General features: G+C 29.7%; 2 protein-coding genes across 2 annotated transcripts; one reads left to right on the top strand and one right to left on the bottom strand.

The window, feature by feature from the left end:
* The first annotated feature begins 5,920 nt into the window (after nucleotides 1-5,920).
* LOC110690423 lies at nucleotides 5,921-17,662 on the top strand. The gene is made up of 2 exons (XM_021867253.1): nucleotides 5,921-6,394; nucleotides 17,251-17,662. Exons 1-2 carry the CDS (start codon nucleotides 6,149-6,151, stop codon nucleotides 17,413-17,415), a joined length of 411 nt encoding a protein of 136 aa, XP_021722945.1. The 5' UTR covers nucleotides 5,921-6,148; the 3' UTR covers nucleotides 17,416-17,662.
* A 1,093-nt stretch (nucleotides 17,663-18,755) lies between these two features.
* LOC110689120 (major pollen allergen Ole e 10-like) lies at nucleotides 18,756-19,889 on the bottom strand. Its single transcript, XM_021865849.1, has 4 exons — nucleotides 19,768-19,889; nucleotides 19,499-19,533; nucleotides 19,161-19,398; nucleotides 18,756-18,978 (listed from the first exon to the last, which is right to left on the bottom strand). Exons 1-4 carry the CDS (start codon nucleotides 19,832-19,834, stop codon nucleotides 18,947-18,949), a joined length of 372 nt encoding a protein of 123 aa, XP_021721541.1. The 5' UTR covers nucleotides 19,835-19,889; the 3' UTR covers nucleotides 18,756-18,946.
* Nucleotides 19,890-23,277: the final 3,388 nt, after the last annotated feature.

The raw sequence follows: 23,277 nt of genomic DNA, 5'->3' as shown, positions 1-23,277 counted from the left end.
ATCACTAAATGTCTTTAATTAATTTTGTAATGAAAAAGTTATAATAATTACATATTAATAAAATACTCCATATATTATTACAAATCTAAAGCTTAAATTCAAATAAAGGGAAAAAATGTTTATTGTATTTGATTTCTCAAGGGACAATTACACCTAAGTTGCACAACTTATAATGTTAAAACTAGTGTGTGTTCCGGGCGATGCCCCGGATTGCTAGTTTACACTTCTTTAATTTGATAATTATGTTGAATTGTTGTATAGCTAGTGTGTGATTTGGGCGTTGTGTCGGATGTTATAGTTTATTTTTACTTCATATGTATTTATTTTCTATGGTTGAGATGGTAAGTGTGTAGCATTTATTTGTTTGAGGTTGAGGATTCGATTCTAGATAAATGCATATTTTATTAATTTTGTTAAATGAAATCACAAGCTTACGTGTTGCTGCCGTGGCATTGTGACATGGTTTTCATATACGTTAAAGAGTGTCACATGACACTATTCATTTTAAAGGAACGCCTTTTAATATATAGTATAGATATTAAATTGATAATTATATATGTTCAATTGTTGTATAGCTAGTGTGTGATTTGGGCGTTGTGTCGGATGTTACAGTTTATTTTTACTTCATATGTATTTATTTTCTAATCTTGTGGAAAAAAAAATAATAAATAACCTCTTATTTAAAAAGAATATATAAAGTTAAATATGTGAAATTTAAAACACTAATAAAAGTTGGTTGAGATGGTAAGTGTGTAGCATTTATTTGTTTGAGGTCGAGGGTTCGAATATAGATAAATGTATATTTTATTATTTTTGTTAAATTAAATCACAAGTTTACGTGTCGCTGACATGACATTGTAACATGGTTTTCATATACGTTGAAGGTGCCACGTGACACCGTTCCTTTTAAAGGAACGCCTTTTAATATATAGTATAGATATTAGCCAGAATGTAATGGATGGAATGCTCTAGATGAGTTTGCAAGTTAAAAGTGGCTCTAGAATTTTCTCCTTATTAGACAAACTTTTAAATAAATCGAATATTCGTTACGAAGTTATCCTAAAATGAGCAAAAGTTACCCTAATATGAATAATAGTTACCCTGACATAAAAAAAAGTTTCGAAATATTTATGCTTTATTGATAAAAGTTACACAAAAAATTGTAAAAGTGACCCTAAATTTGATAAAAGTGACCCCCGATATGATGTATAATAAATTATCGTACACCGGATGTATACAAAAGATACTCCTCGTTATTAAAGTTGACAAGACTATTCAAAATAAATAAAATGCCAAGATATTTTTCTAAGATAGATTAAGGTCTCGTTCACTTTACCTTATGTTTTGCTAAAGTGAAATTATTTAAAAAAAATTAGTTTTATAATAACGCTTTCTCTTTTTGGGAGGAACTTTTTTCCTTCGAAAGAAAAGGTTTTCAATCTCCTTCGAAAGACAAGGATTTTTCGACTTCCTTTGAAAGACAAGGTTTATCTCCACTTTTCGGGGGAGAAATTTCTTAGTTTTGAATCCATGATATTAGATCTTACAGATTGTTGTGAAATTATTTTGTTGGTAAAAAAGTTATTGAGTTTTCGAATACAAACAGATGAATCAAAAGCAAAACATCCTCACAGCTACAAAGTATCGTTAGATTGTCTCTCCAACAAGGCTGTATTTTCCATCGACATAAGCGCGGGATGTTCCAAAGTGCAAAATCTACTCGACGATCATAGTTTTATGAAGCGAAATTTTATTTGATTCAATATTTTATGTATTTGTTAGCGTCGAATCTTTATTGTAGATGTCGTATGACTTTTACTCAATCAAATATTTTTGTTATTAAAAAAAAGTGAAATTATTTTTACTGAACTAAAAATATTTTTTCTTAACTTAGATTATTTTTTTTGAACTGAAATTAATTTTAATGAATTGAAATTATTTTTGCTAAAATTATTTTTTTTTTTTACTGATTTTCTGTTAGACCCTGCTCACTTCACCTTAAAAGAATAATTTCAATTCATTTAAAATAATTTTAGTTCAATTTAAATAATTTTAGATCAGTAAAATTAATTTCAATTGAGTAAAAATAATAATTCCAGTTCAATAATAATCAGTGATTGTCAAGAAGAAATATATAACTCCCTCCGTTCCACAATAATGTTCCTGTTTGGAACCTTTGACTTTAAAAAATAAGAGAGAATTTTCTAAATTTCTCTCAATGTATAAGATCAAATATAGTCAAGTGGGATATAGTTTGATTCATCCTGATGAGTACATTATTAATATCTAACTTTTATAATTTTTGCTAGTGTGAAATTAAAGATATTTGTGGTCAAAGATGGATGAAATTTTGCATCGATTTACGTAAACAAGAGCATCATTCTAAAACAGAGGGAATAGAGAATCAGTAAAAATAATTTAAGCTTAGCTATAAGTTCAGTAAAAATAATTTCATCGGTTCAGTAAAAATAAGGTGAAGTGAATAGGGCCTTATACTTCTTCTTAAAGTTATTGATTTTTATTGAATTGACATTATTTTTACTGAACTGAACTTATTTTTACTAAACTAAACTTATTTTTGCTAAACAAAAATTATTTTTACAAAATATTTTTTTTAAGGTGAAGTAAATAGGGCCTAACATCATCGTGATCGGGTTTACATGGTAAACTATTATCTTTATATCAAAAGGAAATGTCTTGGTTTGTTTTTTTTAAAAAAAAAGGTATAACGCTAATAGAATATGTATTACAATTTGGCATTAGAACAAACAAGTTTATTCTAAAGTTCTGCTAATAGACACAAATAAATTAGTAAATACTCTCTCCGTATTATATTATTTGTTTCATTTCAATTTTTTTTTTTTTTGAACGGGAAGCAATAATATCATTAAATAATAGCCAAATGGCATCTACAATAATAAAGATTTGTAAACCACAGATTTAAAAACTAATTTGCAAATTTGGGATAACTCATACTCCACTGCTTCAAGCTTGACGCGAGCAATGGTTTTCAATGTCTTTGCATCTTTCCAAGTTTTGACCTCCGCAATCCATGCTAATGTTTTGATTGACCAGTTGATGACAAATCCCATATCCATAGAAATCCAAACCACCTTCCCAAATTTTATAATAACCCTAAAAATTAAATTGCCATTCATGGATGAGTATCAAAATCCCAGAAAATTGGGAAAACCCCAGAAGAAACTAGACTATTTCCGGCCTAAACGACCAAGAAAACTAAAATTCTAAAAGAGAGAAGAGAGAGAAGAGAGAAAAGGAAAAAAGGGGCGGGTATGATTTCTACGTGCATATATTTGTTTCATTTCTTTGAACATGAATTTTTGTAGAAATAGTATAATGTATTATTTTATGATGGAAATGGGGTTGATTGAAGAATAAAAAAAAATTAAAAAGAAAAGTGAGTATAAGTGGGGGGAGAGAAAATGTGAAAGATATTAAACTATATATGAAGGAACTACTAATAGGGAGAAAAATAGTAAAAATATATTGTTAAAAGTTTTTATTAAAAAAAGAAATAATGCAATTATTAAAAATACGAACGTAAAAGAAAAGTGGAGCAAGTCATAAAATACGGAGGGAGCATACTAGTACATATATTATATTGAAAGTTAGTAAACGAATATAACAAAAAATGAAGTAATGTACTCCCTTTGTCCTTTTTTTTTTTGCTCCATTTGACTTTTCACGGTCTCCAAGGTGCAAAATTAAAACGTATACTCCCTCTGTCCCCATTTGATTGTCACTTTTGCAATTTTGGGTGCCCCTAAATGTTTGTCACAGTTCAAATTTTTTTGATTAAATACTACCCATTAAATTACAATTTAAACTTCAATATTTTTTTGATTAAATACTACCCATTAAATTACAATTTAAACTTCAATATTTTTTTGGCCTTATTATGAGGGCTTCCTATTTTACCCTCATATTTTTTTGCCCTCTTTAATTAATTCCTAGCCCTCCTTTGGAATTTGTAACTATGACTTTCTCTATCTATCAAACATATTTAGCTTAGTCATCAATATGTATAGGGTAATTCTATTGGATGAAGTAATTGTTTCGTGTAATGTTATTGGTTAAAAATAAATCAAATGGATTACTAATGTGGTCCTTAATTTTCATTGGTTGTTTAATAAATTACATGGATTACTTTTTTTTTGAATAAAAAATGATTGGGTTCTAACTTAGTTCCCATTATATCCTTAATTTCTCCTTAATTTCCATGATTTTTCTATCAAAAGTAACAATCAAATGAGGACGGATGGAGTATAACTTTATTTCTATAAGCGTAAAATTTATATAAAAAAACTTGAAATTAATATAATTAAATATGAATCTAAGAAGATCCCTAAATGACTATATTATCTCTTGTTGATTAATGAGAATTTATGGTCAAATTTTTTGAAGTTTAACCCATTTATTTGCAATGGAGAGAAACAAAAAATGAGGCATAGAGGGTTTTGTTAAAAAATAAAATAAATGAGGAATATAGGGTAGAGTATATAACTACAATATAAAAACAAAATCCAATTGGATGTTTGTGTAATGGTGAATGGGACTAAACTTGATAGGGAAGATTAGTGTTTGATCCCCCACAACAATAATAGGGAGGAGACTGAAACATAACCACACAGAACTGATCTCTGAATTCGGATTAACGTAAAGGGTGAATCGGGTGAAACACCAAAAAAGTAATATTCCCTCCGTTTCTTATTTCTTACAACATTTACCATTTTGGGGTGGTTCACATTTCTTGCAACAAATGTTTTTTTCCTTATTTGGAAACTTTTTTCTGTCAAAATGACCAATATACCCTTACTTAAAATATTTTAACACATAATAGTACACATAATTACAACCCATTATAACCTTAATCTATAGTAAATTGATTATCTATGAAATCACACCCAATTAATCAAACCCATTATCTTTCTCTCTCCTCCTTCATCTATCATTTCATCATCTTCATCTCTCATAATCAAATTCTAAACTACCCTTTTAGTGGGTTTCAAATTTGGTTATTGGTGAGTTTGGTGGTTCGTCGATGCTTTTGGTGGTGTCGTGGGTGGTTCTGGTGGGTTGTCGGCAGGTTTTTGTGGTTTCAAATCTGGTTAATTGGTGGCTTCATTCGGTGGTAAAGGTGGTTTTTGTGGTTTGTGGTTTCGCAGGGGTGGAGGAGGGTCGTGGGGTTGGTGGCGTGGGTCTTGAACTAGTCGTTTTCGGTGGTGTTGGTGGTGTCCGTGGGTCTAGCTCTGGTATTGTTGGTGGTGTCGGTGGTTTCGCAAGGGTGGAAGAGTAGTTTTGGCGGTTTTGTGGGTCTTGCAACTGGTCGTTTTCGGTAGTGTTGGTGGGTCTAGATCTGGTGGTGTCGGTGGTTTCGCAGGGGTGGAAGAGGGGTTTTGGTGTTGTGGGTTTGGATGGTGGTTGTGGGTGGTTTCGGGTTGAAGTGGTTTCGTTGGGCGATTTTAGGTGGTTCTTGGTGGTTTCGGGTGAGTCTGGGTGGTTTCGGGTGGTTTTTGGGTGGTTTTGTTGGTGGTTCTAGGTGGTAGCTTTTCGTTGCTGGTGGTTCTGGGTGGCGTCCGCGTTCATCGGTGGTGGTGCTGGGCTTTTAGTTGTTTAATTAATTATTCACCCTCTCTCATTAATTACATTATTTACGTGCCCTTACTTTAGAATAATTATGCTTAAAAACTTTTGACTTGGGAACCGTGCACCCTTCTTTTGTTGCAAGAAATAAGAAACGGAGGGAGTATAAAAACAAAACATAAGACTTCACAAAAAAAAATTTAAAAAAAAATAATAATAATAATAAAAATATATAATAATAATAAATCAAATTTTAGCCAGCAAAAATAGCAAGAAATCAACCATATAACACCTTTAAAAACTATGAGTGGTTCAACATCATAAAAGAACAAAAAAGACATCAAATCAATAAAAATTGTGGATGAAATAAAAGAAGCAAAGAGAATTATACTCTCCTAACTATGGTATCAAAAATTAACACAAAATAATACACTTAATTTTCTATCAAAAAAATTTATACTTCACATTATCATCTTTCAATCTTTGTCAAAAAAAAAAAAAAAAAAAAAAAAATCAACAAGAAATAGAAGTAAAGTGAAATAGTATGGTGGTAATAAGTGTAGCAAATGATATAAAGAATAGAATGAGTATGGTAAAGGACCGGTTGATGGAGAAGCTAGCTGCTGCTTCGGTACCGTCCGAGGCGTTGGAGAATGCTAGGCTTTACTTTGAGTCTGTGATCAAGGATGTTACTACGGCGGCGCAAGGTCTTACTAAGGAGGCGCTTCAGAGGATCAAGTCTCATCTTGCTGATATTATGCCTTCTCTATCTCCTTCTCTCACTTCTAAGGTAATTTTTAATACTTCGTTTTATACTACACTACGTACTTCGTATATAGTATAGTATGTGGGAACTAAATTTTTTTTTTTTTAAATGATGTGTTCAATCTCGCGGATTTAACAATTCAACAATGGTGTATCTCGAATTCTCGACACAGTACAGTTTGTATATTTGTAGGTAAAACGTTAGTTTTATGCACGTATGTCAGATGTAAAATTTTGATTTGTAAATCGTAATAAATTAAGTAAAAGTTATAATAATTTTTTTTTAACAGTAATAATTGAATATAATAATTTATTGATTGAAATGATTCTAACAAATAATAAATTATTTACTTAGCTTCAAATCAGCCATAGGGATTCTATTATCAACTTAATCTTTTGGTTGTCAAAAAACTTAAACTTTTGGTTAAGTAAGTTATACTCCCTCCGTATTTTAATAAGTGTTACTGTTTGATCGGCACATAGTTTTAGGAAATTTAATTGAATAAAATAAAATAAAATATAAGTGAGATAGTTTGCGTATTAAAAAAAAAATTATTAACAAAAGATAGTAGAATTAATAGTTTATTGAAAAGTAATAAATGTGAGAGGAAAATATATTTAAAAAAGTAATATTTCGTAGTGAGTTTAGATGGGGACCATGAGATGAGAAAAATATAATATTTAAATGTAATTTTTTTATATAAAAAAAAATGTAACACTTATTAAAATACGGTAGATTGTATAAGTGTAATAGTTATTAAAATACGGTAGATTTTATAAGTGTAATACATATTAAAATATGTTGAGAGTTATATATAGCAAAGCATAACAAAAAAAGTCACTAGTTTAAATACTACTCCGTATTTACCCGTCGCTCTCGCCCCAGGGGCGGATCTATTAAGGTGCACAGTAAGTCACGTGACTCACCGGCACAAAAAAAAAAAAAAAAAAAAAAAAAAAAAAAAAAAAAAAAAAAAACTACTAAGAGACCGCCTATTACAGATATGAGGTTTCTTTGTTGCTTCTATTTGAGATTAACCTACTGCCAGTTTTTTAAATATCAAATAGACCGCCTATTAAAATATCAGATAGGTGATCTCTTTATTGCTGCTATTACCACCACGTCATTAGAGAGCTGTTATCTAGATAACAGGTCTCTTTTTGTCAGCTTTGCATAATTTTTTGAGCTGCTTTCATATTTCATTAAAGAGACCTGTTATATTTAATAACCGGTCTCTTAAGTTATCTAACAATTTTTTTTAATAATTCTTGTTTTTAAGTAAAAAATCATAAAGTTAGTTTAATGTAATAGTTTATAGTATGTATTTTTATATCCTAATTTTGGATTGAAATCATTTTGGTGAAATATAATTTTTTTTATATAATTTTTGGATTGAAATAAGTGATTAATTATTAATGGTGACTCATAAGTTCGAAAATCCTGGATCCGCCGCTGTCTCGCCCAATATAGCAGCGTTGGACATGAGTTTACACTTCAAGCTAAAAAGAGTCTTATGTGAAGGGGAATGATATATATATATATATATATATATATATATATATATATATATATATATATATATATATATATATATATATATATATATATATATATATATATATATATATATATATATATATATATATATATATATATATATATATATATATATATGTATATATGTATATATGTATATAAAGACGTATAAAACCAATATTGACATAGTTGATAGTGTTGATTTCACCAGTCAAGTTACTTTTGATCTTGCTTAACAGTTGGTAATGCTCTTAGGGTCTGCTCACATTTAGTGAATTGAGATGAAATGAACTGAACTGAACTGAACTGATCGGAACTGATTAGAGCTGAACTGAACTAAATTGAACTGAACTAAGCCGAAATAGATATTTTATGAGAGAGGGAAATAGGAGTTGGATTGAGCTGAACTGAACTGATTGGAACTGAACTGAATTGAACTAAATTGAACTGATTGAAGCTAAACTAAACTGAAATTAAGTAAAAGTGAACATACCCTTAGTCAAAATTATTTTAAGATCTTGTTTAGCAATATTTTCTCCTAATCATGGTGTATCTGTTTGATATTATCATTTTTTCGTAAAGATTAGATATAACTAGACCATTGTTGGTCATAGGAATTGATAGGTTTTGCTTTTATCCTTCTTCTAGTTCATAGCCCATTTTATGTACAAATATATAGATTTATGGGCTCAATTGGAGGAGTTCTTAATTAAAAAAGAAACTTTACTCTTAAGTATGAAACTCAAATTTCGAGTACAATATAATTATTCTAGAGCAGTTGAATAATGAACCCCTTGTTAACTTGCTCTAAAAATAATACTCTCTCTGTCCCTTTTTTATATTCCTGTTTGTAAAATTACATGGAATTAAGGAATTAAGAATAAAACAAATAACAATAAAACAAAGCACAATGGGAAGTACAAAACATTAAATGATGTCTTTGAGTAAAACAAAGATTAATTAATATTTAATGATAACATGTTATCAATCCTTTGCACACACAAAAAAAAAAAAAATAACATGCTCCTATTAGAAAATTAAGAACCAATCATATTCATCTAAATTTAGGAGTGAGAATAGGAAAGTAAGAGTGAGAAAATATGAGTGAACATTAATTACATAACAGGAAAAAAAAAGGATAATTTGGGATATTTGAAAAAAATACTTACTAATAAAAAAGGAAAAAAGGAATGTAATTTTGGAATATCCAAAAAGCAAAATAGGAATGTAAAAAAGGGAAGAAGGGAGTAGCCTTCAAATCTATGTATTGAAATGGAAATTAAAATGTATATGATAGATTCATCAGAAATTTTCTCCAACTTACTTTCGATCCTTTGCCATTATTATTGTTTTCAACTAGTCATGTCAATGGGGAGGATCAAGGAGGAGATTCGCCCCATTCCCGCCCTAGTTTGAGGGGTGGTGGAGCGAGGATAGGGATATAAAATAGACTTACCATAGGGCTAGATTTTTGGTCGTACCTGCCCCATACTTTTATACATAGGCGAAGCTACATGGGGGGCGGGTGGAGGCCCGGCCCCCATGGACCAATTTCGTTGCCTTTAATCTTAACTGTTGACCCCTATAAGTTTTTCAAATAAATATTATCTCTGTTTCATATTATTTGCAATTATTTGACATAAAGTAGAGAGAAAAACTGTCTAATAATTGCAAATAATATGAAACAGATATACTCCCTCCGTGTTTTTAATAAGTGTTACAATTTGACCAAATATGCCGAGGCACAAGTTTGACCATTAATTTATGTAATTATATATTAGTAAAGTTATAGAAAAGTTGATATTATGAAAGTTATATATTATAACAAATCTAACGATGTATTATACAATGACATTTGATTTTCATATATTGTAAATTAATCAAGTCAAAATCATTATGTGCATAGTGAGAACAGTGAAAACACTTATTAAAACACGGAGGGAGTAGTAATATTTTGTTATAACTTAAGTTGTATTTAATGATTTTCACCAAAAAAAAAAAGTTGTATTTAATGATTGCCGCAGTAGTGGTTTGAATCCCATTGTTTGGGGTTTTAATTAGGTCATAGGATCAAACCCGTTTTCACGTTAATTTTTTTATTAAAGTTTTAGTCGGCCCCTATAACTTTAAAATCCTGGCTTCGCCCCTGCTTTTATACTGTTTTATATAGAAATTACATACTTTTATACTATTTTATATAGAAATTTATGTTAAATAAAATAACAATTAAATATTTTTTTTCATTTATTAGATGACCATTTTCTAAATAAGGTAGTTTCAATTTAGATGTATCATTTATTCACTCACTCACTCTTTCTCTTATCACGTAGGCCCTTTATTTATTTTTTTCTCTTTACCTCTCCCTACTCTAAAAATTGCCTAGGAGTCCTTAAAAATTAAAATGATATAGCTAAAAAACAAAGGAAGTATAATATCCTGTAGTACACTTCATTATAAACAAAAAAGTGTGTAATATTAACAATAATAATTTTTTGTTTATTTTAACCTATATTAATAATGCAGTATTGTTTATTGGGAGGCGGGAATTAAGCGGATCTTGGGTGGAGATTTTGTGGGTATGGATATTCAAGTGGGGGGTGGGGCGGGGATTATTTTGATATTGTACCTATTAGGGTGGGAATGAGAATGAATTTTGAACCAACCCTAGAATTGGGGATAGAGATGAAAATATTAGGTGGTAATAAGATGGGAAGGCAACAATCGCCTCCGCCATGCCCCATTGGTTACCTATATTTTTCAACCCTATAAATTAATATCACTAATTATCTAACTTCATTGTTACCATCATTAAAACATTTCAAATTACTTTTTTTTTTTGTATGCAATTTATTCATTTTATTTTGAGTATTTTATTGTTTCAAATAAAACAATATTACTCCGTATCAAATATTGGTATATCCTTGACATTATATTAACCTTTCACCTAATAGATAGAATTATGGATGATTAAGGTTTTGTTGCAACATAGCGTTTATCAAAATTTAAAATGGTTTAATACATGAAATTTTTTATAGTAAACGTCGCGTAGACTATAAAAGCAACGTATTGCACCACTATTAAGTTTTTTTCAAAAAAAATAGGTAATATAGTAAATTGTATTATTAATTTTATTAAGGAACTGATCTCATAAACATACATCATCGGAAGAAACTTTACAAAATTTCTTTTTAATCTTCTTCATTCAGTTATTAGTGATAATTAAAATTGATGATAATTCACTGCCCATAAAACTACCCAAGAAATGGATTATTGATTTGAAAAAATATCCTCAATCATCCAAAAAAATGTACTTGAAGGAGTGAGAATTTGAAATTTGGTTTGTAATATCTGAAAAAAAAAGAACTAAATTCAATTTAATTTTAATAACTGTGATTAATTTAATATCGAATATATACATTAGGTTTAAAATTTATAAGGGAATAGATTAAATTTGATAAAAGCAAACAATATGTTTCAAGATTGTATTTTGATGAAAAAAAAAATGAATGAGATAGGTAAATTGAGTCTATAGAGGTAAGGGAAAGGTAAGAGAGATAAGAGATTGTATTGCCAATATTGGTGAATAATAAAATTAAAAGGATTTAAAGTTATTTCTTAATAAATCTAATATCATATAAGTATATCATATAATCATATAACTAATATATAAAGCTAAACTTTTAATCAGACGACGAGATAACGACACTTGGCGCTTCAAATTTTCTCCAAGTGTCGCGCCACGTAGGATAGAGTTATATAGAAATCAATTTGTATGATAAAAAAATTAATTTAGAATTCTATTTTCAATCAAATTTGGATAGAATTTTAGGATAAAATTGTTAATTTAGAGTTTTATTTTCATAAAGTATCAATATTTCATATGTACAAATTAAATTATAATTTTATTAAAAAAAAATTATTACAATCATAAATTATCATATAAATTTATTTTTTGTATCATAGTATTTTTTTTGGAGCGAAGGAATTAGCTCAAAATGCACCACATCCATTATTTATAATGTATTCTAATTAATTAAAACAATATACTTTACAATCTAGAGTCATTTCGGACAGGGTCAATATTTTAGGTTACGGGTCAAGAAATTTTTTTCACCAATGTTATTATTAGTCATTACATGCCTACTATATAGTTTAAATCACCACAAAAACACATCAATTCCTAAGTAATTTTGTATCAATGATATGTTTTAAAATTTGACATATAGATTAAAAAATTATCTTAAAATTCAATAAACAACCCGGGCATCGCACGGGTACAAAACTAGTTAATAAATAAAGCTAAACTTTTAGCCAGGTCACAAAATAGCGACACTTGGCATTCCAACTTTTCGCCAAGTGTCACGCCACCTTGGATAAATTTAAATAGACTTCATATGATCAAAAAACCGTCAAATGTCACGCCACCTTAATTAGATAGATTTCATAAGATAAAAAAATTAGGTAAGAATTCTATTTTCAATCAAATTAGGAAAGAATTTTAGAATAAGATTATTAGTTTAGAGTTATTTCTTCGATAAAATACCAAATAATAAATTTATAATTAGGCCACAAGACAACATCATTATTTAGCGTTTTAATTTTTCGCCAAGTATCGTACCACGTTTGATAAATATAGATTGACTTTGTAGCAAAAAAAAGTTAATTTAGAATTCTATTTTCAATCAAATTGAATTATAATAGTATAATTTTATCTTAAAAGTCCATAAACTACCCGGACATCGTCGGGCACAAAACTAGTAACTAATATATAAAGCTAAACTTTTAGCCAAGTCATGACATTGCGACACTTGACGTTCTTTCGCCAAGTGTCGCGCTATGTTGGATAAATTTAAATAGATTTCATAAGATAAAAAAGTTGGTTTAGAATTTTATTTGAATAAAATTTTAGGATAAAATTGTTAGTTTAGAGTTTTATTATCGATAAAATATCAATATTTCGGATGTACAAATTGAATTATAATTTTATCCAAAAAAAAAAAATTAGATTATAATTCTCAAAAGTTATCATATAAATTTATTTTTTATATCATAATATTTTTGGTGTGAAGGAAGTAGTTCAAAGCGTAAAACATCCATTTATAATATATACTTATCGGTTAAAATTATATACTTCACAATCTAATAGAATGAATATCTGTCAATTAGGGTTGGGTCATGAAACATCTCGAATTGGGTCACTTCAGGTTATGAGTCAAGAAATGTTCATCCCTTGCCCAAAGTTTTGGGTTCTGGTCAATCCGACGTGCTTTGAACATTTATTTAATTTAGTTTATTTTTTGATAAATTTTTTAATTATTTTTTTTATGTATTAAAGAGAATATTTTCACCAACATTATTATTAGTAATTACATGCTTACTAGATAGCAAATCGTCATAAAAGCACATCAACTCCTAACTAATTTTGTATCAGTGATATATTTTAAATTTTGACATATAGATTATAAATTTATCCTAAAATTCAATAAATATTTTGTGCATCGCACGGGGCACAAAACTAGTATATATATAAAGGGAGTTTTTTCCCGAGTTTTTAGATAGGCACGTAGAATTTAATTTTTTTCAGCGCGCCATGTAGAATAATAAATTTTAGTGGTAGCCAATTAAATGCAAGATTATTAATTTATTTTAGAATTAAATACCTTAATTGACACGTAAGAAAAATTGGCGAATGAGATTTCCTAATTTAAATTAATTAAATATAAAATTATCTTTTTATATCAGGAATTTTATCTAAATATATCACAAATTATATATATATATATATATATATATATATTAAAAAATTCAAACAAATTGTACATCGCACGGGCTTCATGTAGTTATTATATATGTAGTAGTATGTGCTAATATATAATATTATTACAAAAATATTATTAAGCTAATTAAGGGACTGTGCAAATAAGCTCATACCATAAGAGCTCCAAAATAAAGAAGGCATCCGATTTTAAAAGGGTTCTAAATACGCTATAAATATAGATTAAATATGTTATTATATGAATTCTGACAGGATGGTAGGAGCTCTAAGAATAAGAGAAGCATGTATTAGACGGTGGTGAAAAAAAATTCCTAATCGAACTACTTTTTGAATTTCAAAACTTGCATTATAAATTCAGACAAACTCAATACAAAACTCTTGAAAGCATTTATGACACATTTGTAGCGTATCCAGGAATTTTGAACCATGAGTTCAAAATTCTAAAAGAAAAAGGATGAAAATATATTAATTTAAGATAGTTCCTCTTTGAGATTTTGGTGGCTTAATGGTGAATATTAAACCGATGCCATAATTTAAGAAGTGGTGTTAAAAGATTTTGTATGGCAGTTACATTAAAAACATATATAACTACATCAAAATTTTCACATTAACCTGCTAAAAATTAAATTAGGAACAAATAAATTGATATATGATATTCAAAGATATATGATGAACTCCTTAAAGCTTATGGATGGAAAATTTTCCCTATCAATATGCTTAATAATTTTCTTATCATTAACGACTTTCGATTTCCTATTTTATTGTTATGTCACCCAATCTCCTCGTGATGTATATGATTTGAATATGAGTTAGCGTAATTAGAGTGGAAAATTGAAAATTTTGATGTGGATTATGGAACTTAAGCGAAATTAAGAGAGTATTATAAAAATTTTGGAGTAAATTAAGCGAAATTAAGAACGTCTCCCAATATCTAATTAAAATGGCTACACAATCTAACTCCACAAAATCGTTATTATACACAAAATTAAACAACAAAAATATACAAAAAAGAACTGGATTTCAATATATGAAAAATAAACAAAAAAAAAATATCAATTAAAAAAACCCAATAACCCAACAAGTAACTAGAAAAACTCCTAGATTTCTAACTCTCCAATCAATTATTCATTATATATCACATATTAATCAGAAACAGAAAGTTGAGGATTTGAATTTTGTAGTCATTTGGGATTTTGGGTGATAATAAGAATCTGACCAGAATTGAATAGTTTTGTGAGCCCATTGAATGGTAGTATTCGAACCCAAGGCCTGTTGTAAGAGCACCATTATTGGTGAACAAAAAAAAATGGTTTATGGGTCACTATCACCATTTCTCTCTCATCCACATCAACTCAACAAACCATTTACAATATTCACTCTTAACAATAAACACTAAACAATGGTTCATCATCAATACTCCCTACCCCACCTTATTTTATTTTTGTAAATATAATCTTTTTGTTACATAATTATAATTTATTAACCGATGTCAATGTAATTAATTGACGTATTTAATATTTTAATCGTGATTACTAATTAAGAAATTATCGCTTTTTTTATCAGCTTTTTAAAAAATTAATTCTTGTGATTAATATTTTTTTAACAACAACGCATCTAATTTTAATTAACATAAAAAAAAGGAGGTACAAATCGTGATTACAGTTCTACAACTATAATCTAGTACATTTTATTTAAAAAAAAAAACACAACTACACATCGTTTTGTAAGATGTCCTTAGGGATAACCAATTGTTGTAAACCTAGTTGCCTAAGTTTTCGTAGTTACCAAATTTATTCCATATATGTTCGACCAAGTCGTTTTTTAGCTGCAAATGAGTCTGTTGATCCTCAATCTCTGTTCTACGAGACAAGTATAAGCCGATATCCACAATACGATCAGTACGGTACTCGGTAGTGTCCTCATTAGCGTTCCCTCCAGCATTCATAAACTCATTGGTATTAACGTTATTTTGATACGTCTCTCGTTCATCTTCAACGATCATATTATGTATTATGATGCAGGCGAGCATGATATTGTGGAGTATGTCGGTATCCCACGCCAAAGACGGCTTTTTAATAATGGCAAAACGAGCTTTTTAATAATAATAATAATAATAATAATAATAATAACAACGATGATAATAATAATAATAATAACAACGATAATAATAATAATAATAACGATGATAATAATAATAATAACGATAATAATAACGATAATAATAAAAACAATAATAATAATAATAATAATATTAATAATAATATTAATGATAATAATTAAAAATAATAATAACAATAATAATATTAATATTGGTATAAATAATAATAATAATAATAATAATATTGGTAATTATAGAGGGGATTTTTGAAGAGAAAAATATAGAAGAAAAAAATGAATTTTGAAAGTTGAAAAAAATATATCAATATGGGTGTCTATTTATAGAGGGGAAAAAAATAGAGTCGTTGGTAATTTTTTTTTTTTTTTGATTTGTATTTTGTAAAATATATCCGTTGCAAAATTACAACGGATATATTTAAAACAGTGCACACGTGTCAAGCAGCGGCTGGGCCAAGTGGCGCGCTCCCAGCCGCTGATTTCTATTTTTTTTCTGAGCTTCAACAGCAAAACGACGTCGTTTTGCACCATGAAACAACAAAACGACGTCGTTGAACCCATGACCACTCAACATGAACCATTAAAGGTTTGCCATTAAGCCACCACTTTATTTGTTTATTCATTGTGAATAATTAAATAGTTCACCCTTAAAGATGCCCTAAGATCCCGCTCAAACTTTTCGAATACCGTTATGCCAATGTTCAGTATATTTTATTTACAAATATTCCTATTATCATTATTTTTTTTCAAAAATAAAAAAAAATAATAATTAAAACTTATTATTTTTTCCGAAAAATAGTGGGTTCAAATGAACCCACTTGAACCCCCTTGGATCCGCCGTCAATGAGACATTCATGAAATTCAATATTCTTAAACGTGGGATAGAGTGAGCTTTGGAAGAAAATGTTTAATTGTATTTGATTCTCAAATGACAATTACAACTAAGTTGCACAACTTATATATAGTGTTAAAATAGTTTAGCTAGGATGTAGAGGGACGAATGCTCTAGAAAAAGTCTGCAAAGTTAAAAGTGGCTTAGATAGTTAGATATTTCCTAAGAGACGGTTTAGGCAAAAGAATTATCTAGAGTTTTTTCATTAAGGGATGTTCACATTTTATGAATTGAATTGAAATAAATATTTGATAAGAGGGAAATTAGGAGCTGAAATGAATTGAACTGAACTGAAATTAAGTAAATGTGAACGTACCCTAAAATAAAGTTGGTAAGATCCTTTACCAAGATTAACGTAGTAACGTAATCTATTAATGGGTTTACATGGTAAACTATACAAGTATTGCTTTAGTCTTTCACAAAGATATCATTATGTTGATGTTATATTGGAGCCATTGTTGCCATTTGATGTTGGTTTTCTATTTCCACATCCCCATGATATTGGAGAATATTTAACATTTTAACACATGAACTGATAAAACAATTTTACTGAGTTAATAGATGGTAGATGACGCCGAGGAAGAAGCAACAACAGAAGAAAGCAGAGTAGATGAAGGCAAAGAATTCGAGGGTGAAAACAATGAGGAGCTTAAAAGCAAAGCATATGCTTCTCCAGTATCGTCTTTCTTTTCTAACTACCTAATTAAGCCCACTTCAAAGCTCTAAGACTCTATACACGAATATTGTAAGAATCCTATAGTACTAATATTCTAATAAGACTAAAATAACATACACATCATGTGTACTTATTTCCGAGATTTTGTTCTATAAGCCTGTGTGAGTGGAAGAAATTTTTTAGCATTCTTGATGAAACGAAATGTATATTATGGTAACTTCTTCTCTTTGGGATGTATAATAGAAAGCCAGTATATATTTTTTCATCTTTCTTGATTAAGCAAGTTGCATTTTTGAATACACTGGACTGGATTGTAGTAGTGAGGTTATACTTAGTAACTTAGTAAACTAGCAAGCTAATCATCTTTGTAAAGTTTTTTGGTCATGTAAATACACCGTATGAAATAGAAACGCTGTTAGTGCAGCTGTGCAGGATTCTCTGAAAACGATTTCAGACATTTACATACATCATGGGGTTGTGACCGCTTGACAGTTTAATAGGCTGTGAATTGAAGCTTTTTGTCAAGTTGTCTTCCTCCTTTGCGTGCTAATAATGTCTTATTATGTCAATAATGTCAAGGGCAGTAAAAATCACATTATTTAACACACACTTCCTTGATTTTAACACTTGCTCTACATTCCTCAGAACCCCAAGCATGGGATTATGATGGCTAAACAAGCAGAAAAGCGCGGCTGAAGTCCCTTGTGGTGCAGCCATACACAAATGACTAGCTCCTAAAGTAATTTGGTTGTCTTCTGACCACTTATTTATTTGTGGCCAGAATACTAAAACCATATAAGTAGGATTTGGTTCGTGGACTTCAGAAAAACATTATGGACTTCAGAAAAACCATATAAGGGTCATATTTCGATGCAGGTTCGAAAATTGTTACAGCATTATGGACTTCAGAAAAACAAGAACTATAAGAATTTGTCCAAACAATAGTGCAGAACTGCAAACTTTTTTACTCATAATGTTGCAAAATCATTTTTATTATTGTTCATAACTAAATTTAGAATGTTGAATTCACTTTCTGTTACAAATGCTTAATCTTAACCTTCCATCCCCTGCGCCACCATCAGTTGTCCTAAATAAGACAAGCTAAGACAAAGCAGTAATCATCCGTATGCAAATTAACTTACATGTACATTGCGATCCGAAAAGAAACAATAACATCAGAAAGTATGACCCTGGACCTCAATTTTCATCCAATAACTATAGAGTAAGGCTAGTTAATAACGACGATATAAGTTTCAGTGAAAGATGACATCAGATATTCAGACTGTTACAGTCTATTGGTTTTTGAATGAACATGATCAACATATATTCAGCTAAAGCAAATAAAGAATCAATGAAAGAGACAAAATTGTAAAAATGTAAACACTATTAAGTTGAATAACAATTTCCATTGAACTACAACAATGTATCAATAGTTACACTGTTTTCGTACAATATATAGTTAATTCAGTCACATAAAAACCATCATATTCTCTGTAACACACAATTGATTTCCATTAGAGCTAGATAAAACACAAATTTATTCGTTAATAAATTATATAGTTATAATGTGACGCCGGTCCACTACACAAAGGTATAGAGGCATCCTTCATAGCCTGCAAAACAAAATCAAAATAAGCACACCATGTAAGCACAATGAGTGACACTAGACCACAATACTCGCGACAAATTAACCAACAGCAATCAAAATAAGTGAACAAACACCGTCTAGTTACTAGAGAAAACCGCGAAAAAGAAAGTAATCCATTCAGCAAACATATGCGTTTAGTAATCATATTTGGATCAGTAACAGCAACGAGGCCAGTCTCAGAGAAATCACAGTTAAAGGCAGAACGACCGGCTTTCTGAAAGTAGAGGTTCATGACAACAGAAGCATGGTTGACGAGACTAGTAGGATAGTAACACTGACCACCCTCTTGAATTATGCTGCAATCAATACCAACTTGGTTGCAAGCAAACTCAATGTTGTTCTCCAGATCTACATCAGCAGCCGACGGTTTCGCCACGCACCATGTCTTATTGATGTACATATATACACACACAACAACAAAAAATTGTAACACACATCTAATAAAATGGTTTGATAAAAATGGAAGTGCATGTATAGATTAGTACCTTTGCAAAAGGCACATCCTGAGCTAAAATTCCACCTATAATACATGTAAAATTCGATTATATAATGTAATATGTACACTAAACACAAATAGGCTAGAGAAAACATTAAAACCCCCCTCATAGTCACGTTACATGTTTGAGTTTTTTTTTTTTTGGTGGGAATCACATGCTTGAATTTTACGATCAACATGATTATTAATTCCGAACAGAGAAATAACAATTAAAAAAGGGAGAAGTTGACAATATAAACTTAGAATAGAGATATTTACCGCGGTTGAAAGAAAAAAGCAGGACAGTGAAGCAGAGAAGTGAAAAGGAGAGAGTGAAATTTGCCATTGCTATAAAGTAAAACTCAAAAAATACGTAGTAAATACACTTGAATTTTATTTTTACTTGTAACACAGTTGATAAAATGAAGGGCTTATATAGAGGAAGTTGGACAGAACAATTAAATTAACATAAATAAATATATTAATAATATTCTTTGTCTATTATTAATTATTTATTATTACTAATAATTGTAATTCAATTTGTAATAGAATGCAAAGAGGCCATATACAGAATACACTCATACAATACAGTGAAACTGACAATTTGACAGGTTAATATCATTTGAATGGGTAAAAAGCCTTGAAGTAAACACAAATTAAGAATTAATTGTCGCAGGAATTATGTTTGTTTTTGGCAGTAAATAGTTGATTTAGAAATCAAAATTTCTTTTTCTGTAAATCATTTTATCGTTTCATATTCTTTTCTAAGCATCTGGTAAGTTTTAGTGTTTTAACAGTAGAATAAGTCAAGTAGAATAAATGAAATGACAAAGACATGGAGTTAATTTATTTTTATTTTTACCACAGTTGATCATTATTGTTATAATTAGTTCATTATCATTATAAAATGTACCTTTATAATAAATGACTGTCCCTCAAAAAGAAAATATATCGTAATGCATGACTGATTTTTTTTTTTTAACAATCTATAGTTAAAATTGATGGTAAAGACATTAGAAAAATTAAAGTGCTACTTGTAAAATAAAAAAGTTTAATGATAAGGAATTAAGAGGGGTAAAAGACATGATCAATTTTAACTATAGATTTCACTCTCCTCTGTTCCTTTTACAAAGTGAACAATAGAAATTTTAAAACATGGCTATAAAGCCTATAAGAAACTTTAGTGGAGTTCAATCTTACACCATACTTCGTATTATCTATTATCATTGCTTGTAGGCCTCCTTCACTATATTTGGGGAAAATCCAAGTTTCATCTTTGAAATAAACCTGTAAATATATCTCTTCAATCTCACAAAATTCACAATAAAATGTTTTTATTATTTTTTAAATAATAAAAGTGAAAGAGTAATGACACAAGAACAAATGCTTAAAGTTGTGAGAGGAGACGACCATTCATAAACATTATAGAAAATATGTTTAATACATTTATAGCTCCCACATACATAAGGAGTTATGCGGAAGCTATAAAATGGGAGTTTGCTAGAATATAGAATAAAGATATACACACAAGAACCAATCTGATAGGCGTGTCGCATACCTAACAAAAATAAACCTGACTAGATCATTACTGTGTAAACAAGTAAATAAAGGTCGGATCCCAAGAGATTATGATTCAACTAATTAAATAGACTCAACTAACTACTAAGCAAGTAACCAAATAAAATAATTGAGAATTAATAACTAAATATCAAAGTAACACGATTAAACTAAATAATATGATAAATCAAATACTAACGACATCCAAGATCAAGCATTACCACAAATACAATCAATGCAATTATAATTTTACCTCCAATATATAAATCAATTAATAAGAGGTAAAGTAATCCTCAGATAATACGAAAGGTCAATGGCTTCTCTAATCACAATTTCTCATGGAGTCATGTAAATTAGAGACATTCAGCACATTACTCTTTCTAATCATTCATTCAACTATTCTCATGATGAACTTCAAACCCTTAATTAATATATTCAATTCCGTTAAAACCCAACTCTCGTTGCGATTAAAACAAAGGAATTAATAACAATACTAAGTATCTCTATTCTTGTACTGAAATAAGCACAATCAATTAAGCATGTCAATTGGGATTATTATTGGAGAATTTAAAGATTTAATTCATGCATCAATCATATTCAAGCTCTGCCAAGATCCCGGATTAAGAGCTACTCACACATATTAATGGAAACAAAAACGATATTCAATGAAGAAAACATGATGATTTTTTTTTTTTTTTGACAAAATGAAGAAAACATGATTAATAAGTAAGTAAAAGTAAACGAAGAAGAAAAGATGAATACCAATTACTTGAATGAAGAAAAGTACCAATTATTGATGAACAAAGATCAAAACTTGAAAGTGCAATTTAATCTAGATCTAGAAAGAAAACTAGGGTTATAATAAAGGTTTAAAAGCTGGAAAACAATAACTAAGTCTTTAGTCATCGGGGTTTACAAAGGAGTATTTATATCCCTTAAATAAGAAATCCTGAAGAAGTAGGAAAAATAGGTCTTCGACGGATAGCCAAGGCAACGCTGCCCAGTCGGGCGCGCAAGACGTTCTCCGCGGTTGCTAAACCACGAAGCTTATAACAACACATATCCTCATCGATGTGGCTGCCAGGGCAATGCTGCCCTACCAGGGTGATGGGAGCAATACTCCGTAGTAATACTTTGCTAAATATCTTCTCCTACCTTCGCCCTGGCTACCAGGGCAAGGGCGGACACGAGATACTACTCCTTCATCATAATGAACTCTTGTGACCATCTAAATTAGTCTCGTTCATCCTGAAATATATTAAAAAAACAACGAAACTACCCATTAAAGCATTATATTATCACAACCAAAGTAAATCAAGCTAACATAAGTTATGAACAGCTAATCTAGACTCGAAAACTACCTAAATGAACTCTAAAAATACGCACAATATACGACTTATCACCATCCTAGTGAAAAGGCCGAAAAAATTGGATTGGTAAACATAATCACTCCTAGCCCCCCTAACATAAGACATTAAGACCCAACCAAAAAAAAATCTCTTTTTGTCCTATGAATTTTAAGGTGTATGAGGTTTCATATTGGATTCTTTAAGCGAAACGATAGAGACTCTATTTAAATTTTAAATTCATCTAGGTCTATCAAGATAATCTATTTTATTTTGAGCATAGAAATATACAAAATTACAAATACATACAGTCTAGCGGTATCTGATTGACTCAAAAATAGAGTGGTACCATGAAAGCTATGAACTTAAAAACGGAGAGCCTTCGTATCTTAATACATGTATTTAATTGATTCGGAGCGATTAGAGTGGGATCCACATTTTGAGGAATATGAGTCGAAGCAATAACAAGAATATTTCTAGTAGACCCTCTTTCACAATCCCTGGAGAGATAGTTCACGAATAGATCGAGGGAAAAGTAATTCTGTAATTCAACTCATATGTTTGCAAGGAGAGATATTAACCTGAACTCCCTCATTTGTTGTCCAAACAATTTTCAGAGATAGGGTTTTCTATTCTTCTTTTTTCTATGTAAACAGCGTATAACTCATCCAAGTGACGTTTGGTTTGCAAACTGGTATGAGGTTGGAATCAGGAATGAAACCATAGTGGTATGGATTTGGAACTTGATTCTTAATACCATATGTTTGGTATGTTTATGGAATGCAATTTTTTTCTTTTATTTAACACCTAAAAGTATGGGAATGAGCCAAACCCACCCCCCAAGGTTTCTAAACCCCATATCAAACGCCCCCTAACAAATGTACAA

This window comes from Chenopodium quinoa, unplaced genomic scaffold (genome assembly GCF_001683475.1).
Source record: "Chenopodium quinoa cultivar QQ74 unplaced genomic scaffold, ASM168347v1, whole genome shotgun sequence".
Classification (NCBI taxonomy): domain Eukaryota; kingdom Viridiplantae; phylum Streptophyta; class Magnoliopsida; order Caryophyllales; family Amaranthaceae; genus Chenopodium; species Chenopodium quinoa.
The sequence above is the reverse complement of the archived record's forward strand: the minus strand, read 5'-3'. Positions and strand labels throughout refer to the sequence as shown.

Bases quoted from the DNA above. Each gene is read 5' to 3' on its own strand.
- LOC110690423 (XM_021867253.1), top strand. From the start codon at position 6,149: ATGGTGGTAATAAGTGTAGCAAATGATATAAAGAATAGAATGAGTATG. The intron at 6,395-17,250 runs GTAATTTTTAAT...CTGAGTTAATAG, and splicing joins CTCCTTCTCTCACTTCTAAG to ATGGTAGATGACGCCGAGGA.
- LOC110689120 (XM_021865849.1), bottom strand. From the start codon at position 19,834: ATGGCAAATTTCACTCTCTCCTTTTCACTTCTCTGCTTCACTGTCCTG. The intron at 19,534-19,767 runs GTAAATATCTCT...CATGTATTATAG, and splicing joins GCTTTTTTCTTTCAACCGCG to GTGGAATTTTAGCTCAGGAT. The intron at 19,399-19,498 runs GTACTAATCTAT...TACATCAATAAG, and splicing joins AGGATGTGCCTTTTGCAAAG to ACATGGTGCGTGGCGAAACC.